Genomic DNA, 11,940 nt, shown 5'->3' on the forward strand with positions numbered 1-11,940 from the left:
AATTACTGCAGCTATTCAGGGTCATTTATGGTTCCATATAAATTTTTGAAGTGTTTGTTCTACATCTGTGAAATATGCCATTGGTACTCAAATAGGTATTGTGTTGAATCTATAAATTGCCTTGGGCAATACGGACACTTTGATGATGTTAATTCTTTTGATCCATGAACACGGTATATGTTTCCATTTGTTTGTATCTTCCTTAATTTCTTTCTTCAGTGTTGTGTAGTTTTCTGAGTGTAGGGCTTTTACCTCCTTGGTTAGGTTTATTCCTAGGTATTTTATTTTTCTTGTTGCTATATCAAATGGGACTTTTTTCCTGATTTCTGTTTCCGATGTTTCACTGTGGGCATACAAAAATACCTTTGACTTCTGGGTATTGGTTTTGTATGCCTCTGTTTTCCCAAATTCATTTATTAGGTCAAGTAGTTTTTTGGTGGACTCTATAGGATTTTCTATGTACGCTATGATGTCGTCTGCAAAAATGACAGTATTGTTTCTTCTTTTCCAATTTGGATGCCTTTTATTTCTTTTTCTTATCTGCTTGCTGTGGCTAAGATTTCCAATACCATGTTGAATAGATGTGGTGAAAGTGGACAACCTTGTCTTATTCCTGATCTTAGAGGGAACATTTTTAGTTTTTGCCTATTGAGTATGATGTTGGCTGTAGGTCTCTCATATATGGCCTTTATTATGTTGAGGAATACTCCCTCTATTCCCACGTTGCTGAGTGTTTTTATCATAAGTGGGTGCTGTACCTTATCAAAAGCTTTTTCCACATCTGTTGATATGATCACATGTTTTTTGTCTTTGCTTTTGTTTATGTGATGTATTATGTTTATTGCTTTGGCAATATTGTACCATCCTTACATCCCTGGGATGAATCCCACTTGGTCATGGTGTATGACCTTTTTAATGTATTGCTGGATGCAGTTTGCCAATATTTTGTTGAGGATTTTAGCGTCTATGTTCATCAGCGATATTGGCCTGAAGTTTTCTTTCTTTGTTATGTCTTTATCTGGTTTTGGGATTAGGATGATGCTGGCTTCATAAAAAGAGTTTGGGAGTCTTCCATCTTCTTGGATTTTTTGAAATAGTCTGTGAAGGATAGGTTTTAGCTCTTCCCTAAATGCTTTGTACAATTCTCCTGTGAAACCATCTAGTCCAGGGCTTTTGTTTGTCGCGAGTTTTTGGATTACTGCCTCAATTTCATCAGCTGTTTTTGGTCTGTTAAGTCTTTCTGCTTCTTCTTCATTCAGTTTTGGAAGATTATGTTTTTCTAGAAATTTGTCCATTTCACCTAGATCTTGAAATTTCTTGGTATATATTTCTTCATAGTAATTTCTTATAATCCTCTGTATTTCTGTGGTATCAGTTGTCATCTCTCCTCTTTCATTTCTGATTTTGTTTATTCAGGTCCTCCTTGTCTGCTTAAAGGCTTGTCAATTTTATCTTTTCAAAGAACCAGCTCCTGGATTCATTGATCCTTAGAATTGTGCTTTTAGTCTCTATGTTGTTTAATTCTGCTCTGACCTTGGTCATTTCCTTCGTTCTATTTGCTCTGGGCTGTATTTGTTGTTGTTGTTCGAGTTCTTGTAGGTGTAGGGTTAGGTTGTTTATTTGAAACGTTTCTATTTTTTTTTTTTTTTTTTTTTAGATAGGCCTGTATCACTATGAACTTCCCTCTCAGGACTACCTTCGCAGTGTCCCATAAGTTTCGGGTTGTTGTGACTTTATTTTCATTTGTTTCCAGAATTTTTTTTGATTTCTTCCTTGATCTCCTTCTTGACGCATTTATTGCTTAATAGCATGCTATTCAATCTCCATGAGTTTGAGTGTTTTTGAGTTTTTTCCTTGAGGTTGGTTTCTAGTTTCAGTCCCTTGTGGTCAGAGAAAATGCTTGACATGATTTCAATTTTCTTGAATTTGCTGAGGCTTGTTTTGTGACCTATCATGTGGTCTATCCTTGAAAATGTTCCATGAGCATTTGAAAAGAATGTGTATTTTGCTTCTTTGGGATGAAAGGTTCTATATGTCAGTTAATTCCATTTTATCTAGGACATTGCACAATGCTGCGATATCTTTGTTGATATTTTGTTTGGAAGATCTGTCCATCTTTGACAGTGGGGTGTTGAAATCCCCTACTACAATTGTGTTGCTGTCCATATCTTTCTTGAAGTCCTCCAAGATTTTCTTTATGTATTTGGGTGCTCCTATGTTCGGTGCAGATATATTTACAATGTTTATGTCTTCTTGATGGATTCCTCCCTTGAGTATTATGCAGTAACCTTCTGGGTCTCTTTTTATGGCTCTTTTTTTTTTAAGTCTATTTTGTCTGATATGAGTATTGCTACCCGGGCCTTTTTTCCCTGTCCGTTTGCTTGGAATATTTGTTTCTAGCCCTTTACTTTCAGTCTGTGTAGGTCTTTTGTTCTAAGGTGGGTCTCTTGTAGGCAGCATACGTGTGGGGCATACTTTCTTATCCATTCAACTACTCTATGTCTTTTGATTGGAGCATTTGATCCATTTAAGTTTAAGATTATTATGGCTAGGTACTTATTCATTGCCATTTTTTCATACCTGTGTTCCTCTGTCTCTCACTCTTTCCCTTCCTTTTCTTAAAGCAGTCCCTTTAGCATCTCTTGCAGAGCTGGTTTGGTGGAGGTGTATTCTTTTAGACTTCTTTTGTCTGGGAAGCTCCTTATTTGGCCTTCCATTTTAATTGAGAGCCTTGCTGGGTAGAGTAATCTTGGTTGCAGGCCTCCAACTTTCATTACTTGGAATATTTCTTGTCATTCCCTCACGGCTTGGAGCGTTTCCATTGAGCAGTCGGCTGCTAGCCTTATCGGGGACCCCTTGTATGTTACTTCCTGTTTCTCCCTTGCTGCCTTTCAGATTCTCTCTTTGTCTTTGAATTTTGCCATTTTAATTATGATGTGTCTTGCAGTGGGCCTCTTTGGGTGCCTCTTGCTTGGGACTCTCTGTGTTTTCTGGATTTGTGCGACCTTTTCTCTCATCAAAATAGGGAAGTTTTCCATCGTTACCTTTTCAAACAGGTTTTCTATCCCTTGCTCTTCTTCTTGTCCTTCTGGTATCCCTATTATATGGATATTGTTAGATTTCATGTTCTCTTGCAGCTCCCTTACCACCTGTTCATTCTTTCTGAACCTTTTTTCTTTTCTTGCTCTATCTGGGTGTTCTTTTCTACCTTGAACTCCAACTCGCTGATTCGATCCTCTGCTTCATCCAGCCTACTTGTAATTCCTTCTAATGTGTTCTTTATTTCTGAGATTTTATTGTTCATTTCTTCCTGGTTTTTGGTTATAGTTTCTATTTCCTTTTTCATGCTGTTGTAGTTCTCACTGAGTTCTTTATAGTGGTCTGTGAGTTCCTTTGGCATCTTTATAACCATTAATTTGAATTCTATATTTGATAGTTTGGCTGCCTCCATTTTGCATAGATCTTTTAGTGGGGAGTCTTCCATTTCTTTTGATTGCATGTTTTTATTGTCTCCCCATTTTAGGTGACTTTGTTTGTTTCTGTGCTTCCTGATGTTTCACTTTGCTAGCTGTCTTTGTACGGGGAACTTCTATGGTAGGAATTTTTTGAGGTTCAGTGGTGTGGTCTCTGATCTCCTTGTGTGGATGCTCTAGGTTTTCCCTTCCTTCTGTTCGTGTTAGTTCTCTAGTTGTATTTGGGTTTTTACCTTTTGGTGGTTAGTTTGTTGGTGGGCTTTCCTCCTCCAGCAGGTACACCGATCTTCACAGCTCCCACCTATTTTTGTATATGATCAGTGGCAGGGTGTAGGCAAAATGGTTTAAGACAACAGGAGAGTATTGTATGGGATTGAAAGTACCAGAAGTAGAGAGGAGATAGGAGATTCTCTGGATAAGTATAGTGTTAACTGTGATATTTCACCCAACTAGCCACTTTTTATAAATGGTGAAAGAGAGATAAGTCTCTTGCTACAGGGGAGGATGATTGTGAGCAGAATCCAGAAACAGAGTGCTTGTGCAAGTATAGATGATGAGATACAGTGAAATTAAAGTATAGAAAGTAGGCATAGTGTAAGAGAGAATATAATTAACCACAACAATAATAATGCTCAGGATTAAAGTGAAGTGGGCTAAGATCATGAAGGGTTACTCTGTAGTATGTACAATTGTATGGAACAACAATTATGTACAATAGTACATAGGTTTTTCGATGTCCTCTGCAGCTTTTTTCCTCCAAAATTCATGTAAGCTGGGTTTCTGTTGGCTGTTCTCTGTTCCTCAGAAGATTGGCCAGGTGTTCCAGCTAGGCACAGGGAGAACTGGGTTCTGCTCCCACCTACCTCACTGCCATCTTCCTCCCTGCATTCGAGATCATTGTTTATTTTAAACAAAGAAAGATGTTGAGGACTCTCTTGTCTCATTTTTTTACTTGTATCAGGAAAACACCCAACCTGCCTAAACTTTCCAGGTGTAGGTTTGTACAGGAGGTAAGTTAATGGGTAGATCAGGTTCCTATTTAATAGGAAGATGGAGCTCAAGTAGACATGCCTTTATCCAAAGGCCTTTCTTTCATCATCTGGGAAAAAAACAATGACTCTCTCTTTCTTTCTTTCTTATTTTAATTTTCAGAAACATGGATTCAGACACCTTACCAGCCTTCCTGAATGATCTCACTTGCTCTGTCTGTATGAACTACTTCCTAGACCCTGTCACCATAGGCTGTGGGCACAGCTTTTGCCGTCTCTGCCTGGACCTCTGCTGGGAGGAAGCCCAAACTCCAATGCGCTGCCCTGAGTGCAGAGGAGTATCAGAGAGGCCAGATTTCAAAACCAACATTACACTAAGGAAGCTGGCTTCCATTGCCAGAGAGGCCAGAGCTCACAATGTCAACAGCTCTGAGGGGCAGATCTGTGTGGCACACAAAGAAGCAAAGGGGCTCTTCTGCAGGGCTGAAAAGAAGCTGCTCTGTGCGCTCTGCTCTGAGTCCCCAGAGCATGCGTCTCACAGTCACAGCCCAGTGCAGTGGTCTGCTGAGGAATACAGGGTAGGTGCAATGTGATAGCTCTAGGCTCCAAAATGACAGAGAAAGGTGAGAATGATGATGAGGACGTGGATAACAATGGAGATAGTGGAGATGGTCCTGTTTCCATGTAAATTCCAAATTGTAAGTGTATCTGGGCAATGCTATTAACCAACTTGAGCACTATAATCAAAGGTGTGTTGAGCCTTTACTAAAGAACCTTGCCTTCGAAATACTGTCCAAGTATGTAGAATTGGTGCAATTGTTGGTCAGGTGGCCAGCACCAGGAACACTGGCTTCTGATGCACTTTTGACTTATTTATAGTCAGGATATGTGAAAATCTCAGTGCCAGTTTCTCAAGAAATGAATGTTATCTGCAGGGTACCCACAAACTCCTTATTATATGTTTCTGTCACCTCTGATATTCCCAATATTTCAATCAAACTAAATTTATGTGGAAAAAAACCAAACCTCTCCATTTTAACTCAAGGTGACTTTTCCCAACAACTGCTTTTAACCGTAAATAAGGGAATCATATTTACAATATCATCTTTTGTGTCACTAAACCTTACACTTATTTCACAGGAGGAACTTCTAAACAGAATGAGATCTTTATGGAACATGACTCAAGAAATAAAAAATAATATGAAGCAGGAAGCTAGCAAAAAGCAGTCATTAGAGGTAAGAATGAACACGTTCTGCTTATTTTTATATTTTTATGCAGGTTGAGAAAGGCTGGCTTATATTTTCAGCCAAATTGAAGTTACCAGTTAAAGGATAATAGCTTCTGCTTAGACAAAGGCAGTGGTTTTTAGTGTCATATCAGTAATCACATATGTACTGGCCAAAAAAATACATAATCAGCCAATAGGAGCTACTGCAAAGAATATGAATACAGTTGACTCTTGAACAAAACAGGGGGCTTGCAGTTTATTATCCACACACAACTTTTAACTCTCCCAGAATTTCTTAATTCTTTCTTGTCTACAAGACATTGTTGCCAGTACCCGTAAATACCAAATATCAAGGATGTTCAAGTCTTTTATAGAACATGGTATAAGTTAATACATACAGTTGGCCCTCTGAACTCATAGGTTTCCAATCTTAGATCAAAAATATCACCTATGATATACTACGGGCTGAATCCATGCATAGGAAACTTACAAATACAGACAGTCAGCTCTGTATTTAGTGGAAAAAAAATCAGAGTGTTAGTGTGCCCTCACAGTTCAAATCTGTGTTCAAGGGTCAACTGTGTATGCGGTAATCAGGGCTTGTAGGGCATTCCTAGTGCAATGTTGAAGGTTTGGTAAATCTCCCAGAAACTGAGTAAAAGACAACACCACGTTAAGTTTGACTGCAAAGGAGAGGAGAAAAATAAAGTAGTACATAGAAGAAAAAGTAGAGAATTTAAAAAAATCAGTACACTATGGTATATACTTAAATATTGTTAAATAAGTAGAAAAAGCAGGCAAAAGAAAAGAGAAAAAGAAAGTAACAGAGAGGAAACTATTGGTGGAGTAAGAACCTTGAAGAAGCATGAGAGGGAGAGAGCCTGGGGTCCTTTGGTGGGCTTGATTTAACAGGAAAAAAGACCAGGAACATAGGGTCAGGATAGACAGAAGGACTGGCAAATACTCAAGACAATTGGAGGTGTGAGGCAGAAAAGTTCATCAAGTACTTTTTTGATGAGTGTGAGGAAATATTTAAAGTTTAAGTGTTCTGCTGAGAGAGTGGGTATAGGTAATCCCTTTGATGCACTATCTGTGCAGGACTGCGTGGCCCTTAGGAGGGAGATGATCAAAGCTGAATATCAGAAGATGCGCCATTTTCTCAATGAGGAGGAGCAACTCCATCTGAACACAATGGAGAGAGAGGCAAGGGAGATCTTCCGACAATTCGAGGAGAGCAAACTTACGATGACCCAACAGAAAGAAAGCCTGAAAGGCACGTTGACAGAGCTGACTGACATGTGCCACAAGCCTAACGTGGAGCTGCTCCAGGTGAGAAGGGAGGGTCGATCCTCAGAGACAGAAATCCTTTTCTGGGCAATGTCGCCCTAATATTGAGATGTTGCCTGCGTATACAATACCGTTACCCTCAGCTAAGCAATAATGCTCCTTGACTCCCATGATCAAGTCTGTCCATTCAGTCACTAATTTCCTCATATCCTGATAATAACGATTTCAGTGTAATCCAAAGTACTATCTACTCAGAGATTGTTCAAAATCAGTCAGTCTCTGACCAGGAACATTAACTTTGCTGCGGTAATTCTCTATTAATGTTCCCCTAGTCCACTGTCACGCTCTGTTATCCCCACAAAAACAACTTACTAAAGACATTGAGGTTTTGCTCCTTGCCTAGGCAACATTTATAGAATGTGGCAATCAATGTTAATGCTCTCTCTATTTTTCATATGATTTGCTGTTTTGCTTTCATTATTATCATAAATGGTCAGATCTTTCCTTGGGAATAAGATGGGGCAAATGAGTGACATTAGAAACCTAGAACATAATGCATCACTTCACTTCTCTGCCTGAACTCCCTCCTCCCTCAGTGTACCCTGAGGAAACTTAGCATGATTTAGTGTAAGTTCTGTTATTAAGACAGCCTCTGGCCCTGGATGTGTAGCTCAGTGGATTGAGTGTGGGCCTGCAAACAAAGGGTTGCCAGTTTGATTCCCAGTCAGGGCACATGCCTGGGTTGTGGGCCAGGTCTCCAGTAGGGGGCACTCGAGAGGCAACCACACATTGATGTTTTTCTCCCTCCCTCTCTCCTTCCCTTCCCCTCACTCTCTCTCTAAAAATAAATAAATAAATAAGTAAAGAAAGAAAGAAAGAAAGAGGAAGGAAGGAAGGAAGGAAGGAAGGAAGGAAGGAAGGAAGGAAGGAAGGAAAGAAAGAAAGAAAGAAAGAAAGAAAGAAAGAAAGAAAGAAAGAAAGAAAGAAAGAAAGAAAGAAAGAAAGAAAGAAAGAAGGAAGGAAGGAAAGAAAGAAAGAAAAGAATGAAAGGCTCTGATTGTTCCTTAAAGAAGAATAGGAAAAAATACGTTACTAAAACAAACTCTGAAAACTATTAAAACATACTAGAAATGGCATAAAAGCCAGAGGTCACATGTTTACCTTCTTTTTTGTTTGTTTTGCAGGATTTGGGAAATATATTGGAAAGGTGAGTTTACAATGATGATTTCTAAGAAATCATAGTTTTCTTGATGAAGTGGGTGTACATTTTTTGAGCTATAAACCTTGTCCTCAGTGGCTATTTTCCATTTTGTTTCAAAAAATAACAAAGCCCTGAAGCACTATGGTCTCAGAAGTTTCTTCCTTATGTGTCTGCATTCAAACATACCTAAAAACCATGTGACCTTCTGGGCTTTGTTCCAGCCACTCACCCCACCATCCTCTCCAGACATCACAAAAAATGTTTCTAAGGGATTTTTGTAAGGTATTATAGAGATGGAAGGGGAAAAGGAAGGGAAGAGGGAGCTTTCCTATGAGTGGGATAGGAGAGGGGTCATTGCTTTTGTTCCCAGGACTAGCAATGACTCAGCCTGTTCCATCACTGCGTGTCCCCCCTTGTAGGCAGCACTTCAGGGGGCGGTGACCTCCTGGTGCCCTCAGGAAGTGTGGCCTTCAGGAGCAGGGCTGCCAGGCTAGTTTTTTCCCTTTCTTGGCAAAAAAAGAGAGCAAAGCTGTCTGTCTCTGTAGATTCTTCCCTTTTGGACACTGAATGTTTTGTCGGTGACTACTGCATTTTCTGTGTATAATGCACTTCCATGTATAGTGCGTGCCCATGTTTTTGGCCCGTACTTTCAGGAAAAAAATCTTTCATTTTAATATTTTAAAATCAATAATTTATTTATTTATATTTAGAAACAGAACCGATTATCATTTTCCAGGTTATTATTTTGCATACGGCTATTGTTATTGCCTTCCAGAGTTACACTTTTAATGCATAAGCATAAATAAAAGAATTAAAAACATTTATATAGACATAGAATTAGTACTATCCATGTATAATGCACACCTTTCCTTTTCCCTCAATTATTTGGGCAAAAACGTGTGCTTTTTACATGACAAAATACGGTACTTGCAGACTCAAGTCCCACAGGCTTTTCCTGACTTTTCTGCTCTGTGAAGATAGCCAGGAGTCTTGCATTCCCTGAGGTGGAGTAGAGGGAGGAAATGATTCTCAACGTTAGAAATGGAACAATGTCTGAAAACCATGGGAAAGTTGAAATTTGATATAATTTAAATTTATTACAAAAGTAACATTTCTTATATGCCCAAGGGGTAAAATACAATAAGGGGTATACCCAGTTAACTCAGAATGGGAGGACTCTGGCGAAATATCTGGGATTAAAAGCTGTGATTTTTGCAATGATTGTATGATTAACCTTTGGCCCTAAATCCCTCTGCTGTTATTCTTTACAGAACTGAATCGGTGCAGATACAAATGCCTGAGCCAGTGAATCCAGAGCTCACTTTATGGCACTTCACTGGAATCCTAGACATGCTGAACAACTTCAGAGGTGAGAGTCAGCCCTTTGGCATCAGGCCTCCATTTCTTCAGTGGTTCTTAAGACTGAGTCATCTATTTTAATTACATATATTTTTCTGACATGAAGGTAGTACATGACTTCCCAAAATCGTTATCTTCCTCCTGTATAGTCATATCACAATGACCAAGGCTGAACTTTGCCATTTACAAAATATTGAAAATATGAAGCAACATACCTTTTTATACTACATTTGATGTAGACTTTGAAGAAGACTAGAAGATGAGCAGTCAGATTGGTCACCTGGTTATGAAGAGAGAGAATATTTAGTTCCCAGAGTAGCAACCAACATTGTACTTTGTTCAGTCTCGCTCACTCTTGAGAGTTTACATACGGCATTGACGGCTTTTAATCTGTTGCATATTGCAAGTGCATTTATCGTGCATTGTACAAAACTATTTATTATTTATAAAATCAGATAGCCCCCCAAATAACTGAAATTGTCAAAAGCAGAATAATTTTAATGCTGTTGGATCAATTTCAAAACCACTGACAGGAGAAGGGTCTGTGATCATGGCCCCACCATGTCAGGCGCCACCTAGACGGCAGGTCTAGACCCTGAGGGCTGAAATCAGGACCAGACTGAATCTGAGGTCTAAGCAGATACCGTAGAGCCACAACTTCCCCTTCAGACACTTCTAATTTATCCCTAATGACCTACTATCAAATATTTTGATTCTTGAATATATAACAGGTGCAACTTATATTCCAATAATTACCCTCAAATACAAACTTGCTATCTATTTATTAAATAATATCACGGACAACCAACAGAAGAAAAGATTTCTAAAGTGACGAAAAAGTTTTAGGTGTAACCTGAAACAAACTGTCTAGGGATTGAGATCAAATCACTGCTTTCCACAGTTCATAATCTATGCAGAGGGTTTCTGTTTTGTTTTGTTTTTTCTGTATAATTTAAAGGATTTCTGTGCTGTAGAGGTAGTGATAACTTTTGCTCTTGGTAGAGGAGTCAGTCTCCACTCCTTTTACTGTCTTTACTTTGTATTTCCTTAGAGGAGGGCAGATGAAGAGACTGTCCCAAAAGGCATGGAAATTCCATTCATTGACCTGATTTTTTGCCTCTTTTGCAGTGGATAATGTTCTGAGCGAGGAAAGCATCGGTCGCCATGTAAGACTTTCTAAGGATATTAGTGTGATATTTAGAGGGGACCGTGACAGCACATCCAGAGAGCCCCAGCGAGTGCAGAGGTTTGCGGCATGGGGAACTCACACCTTCACCTCTGGTAGACATTACTGGGAGGTGGATATGCCACACTGCTCAATGTGGGTTCTGGGAGTCTGTAAAGATTCCCTGATGAGCCATACCGATATTATTGTTGATTATGAAGAAGCATCTCTTCTAATGTCTTTGAAAGAGAATGATCATTACTGTCTCTCCACTAACTCCCAACTCTTCATTCAGTATGTGGAAAGGCCTCCGGGCAAGATCGGAGTATTTTTGGATTATGACAATTCAACTGTGAGCTTCTATGATGTTGAAAAAAGTTCCCTCATAAGTAGTTTAGTTTCTTCCTCCTTCTCTTCCCCTCTGAAGCCTTTCCTATGTTTTGATTCTCCAAGTTAAGTTTTGACCACTTATTTGATAAAGTTCCATGTCTAAGGAAACTATTTGTATGAAATGTCCCGTGAGGCAGCAGGTTGATACCTGACTGTCTTGGAGCATATTGTAACTTAAAGAAACATCATTATCGTATGTTTATAAAATGGCATAACCACATTGAATGTACAAATGTGTTCATTAAATTTTTTAATAAAATTTGTTACAATGGAGAGCTTCCTAGAATATAGTCAATGGATCGATGGCATTTTTTTAAACTAACAGCTGTATTACGAAAAGTTATATACCATAATATTCACCCATCACATCTCAGCTAAAATAACAGTTTGGAAAGCATGTCCTCTCTGACCGTACAGATCAGTGTAGTTCCTCTTCATCCAAACTCTCTGAGCACACTATACTATGGCGTCATACTAGACAGCAAACTTTCATCAAATTGGTAGATGCTTATTACCACCAGACTGACAATGGTAAGAGGAGGATGTATTAGTTACTATTTCCACTATCCACTGCCATACTAAGATGATAAATCACAATAAGGTGAATTTGCAGTTTACTCTGGGACAAGAACAATAGAAACAAAACCCAGCAGAATACTGTACTATGGTGAAAGAGAAAGAGAGCAGGCAGCTTATGTCTGCATTTTGTTCTTCTGTCTCCCATTCCATCACTCACTCCTTCCTGTCTTCTTATCACTCTCTCCTCCCTGTGTTCCTCTCCTTCCTGTCACCCTCTCCTTCTTGTCGTCCTGTACTGCACCCACCCCAGAGCTGGTCCCTCAACATG

General features: G+C 39.2%; 1 protein-coding gene across 1 annotated transcript; it reads left to right on the forward strand.

Annotated features, from left to right (window-relative positions):
• The first annotated feature begins 4,629 nt into the window (after window positions 1-4,629).
• Window positions 4,630-11,160, forward strand: LOC139440944 (tripartite motif-containing protein 64C-like). The gene is made up of 6 exons (XM_071221592.1): window positions 4,630-5,046; window positions 5,606-5,698; window positions 6,790-7,020; window positions 8,163-8,185; window positions 9,451-9,548; window positions 10,667-11,160. The coding sequence occupies exons 1-6, from the start codon at window positions 4,630-4,632 to the stop codon at window positions 11,158-11,160; spliced, it is 1,356 nt and encodes a 451-aa protein (XP_071077693.1).
• The last annotated feature ends 780 nt before the right edge of the window (window positions 11,161-11,940 follow it).

The sequence above is a fragment of the Desmodus rotundus genome, chromosome 5 (genome assembly GCF_022682495.2).
Source record: "Desmodus rotundus isolate HL8 chromosome 5, HLdesRot8A.1, whole genome shotgun sequence".
Taxonomy (NCBI): Eukaryota; Metazoa; Chordata; class Mammalia; order Chiroptera; family Phyllostomidae; genus Desmodus; species Desmodus rotundus.

Excerpts from the sequence above, each read along its gene's own strand:
- LOC139440944 (XM_071221592.1), top strand. The coding sequence starts at position 4,630 with ATGGATTCAGACACCTTACCAGCCTTCCTGAATGATCTCACTTGCTCT. Across the intron at positions 5,699-6,789 it reads GCAAAAAGCAGTCATTAGAG|GACTGCGTGGCCCTTAGGAG; the intron begins GTAAGAATGAAC and ends CTATCTGTGCAG. Across the intron at positions 9,549-10,666 it reads CATGCTGAACAACTTCAGAG|TGGATAATGTTCTGAGCGAG; the intron begins GTGAGAGTCAGC and ends CCTCTTTTGCAG.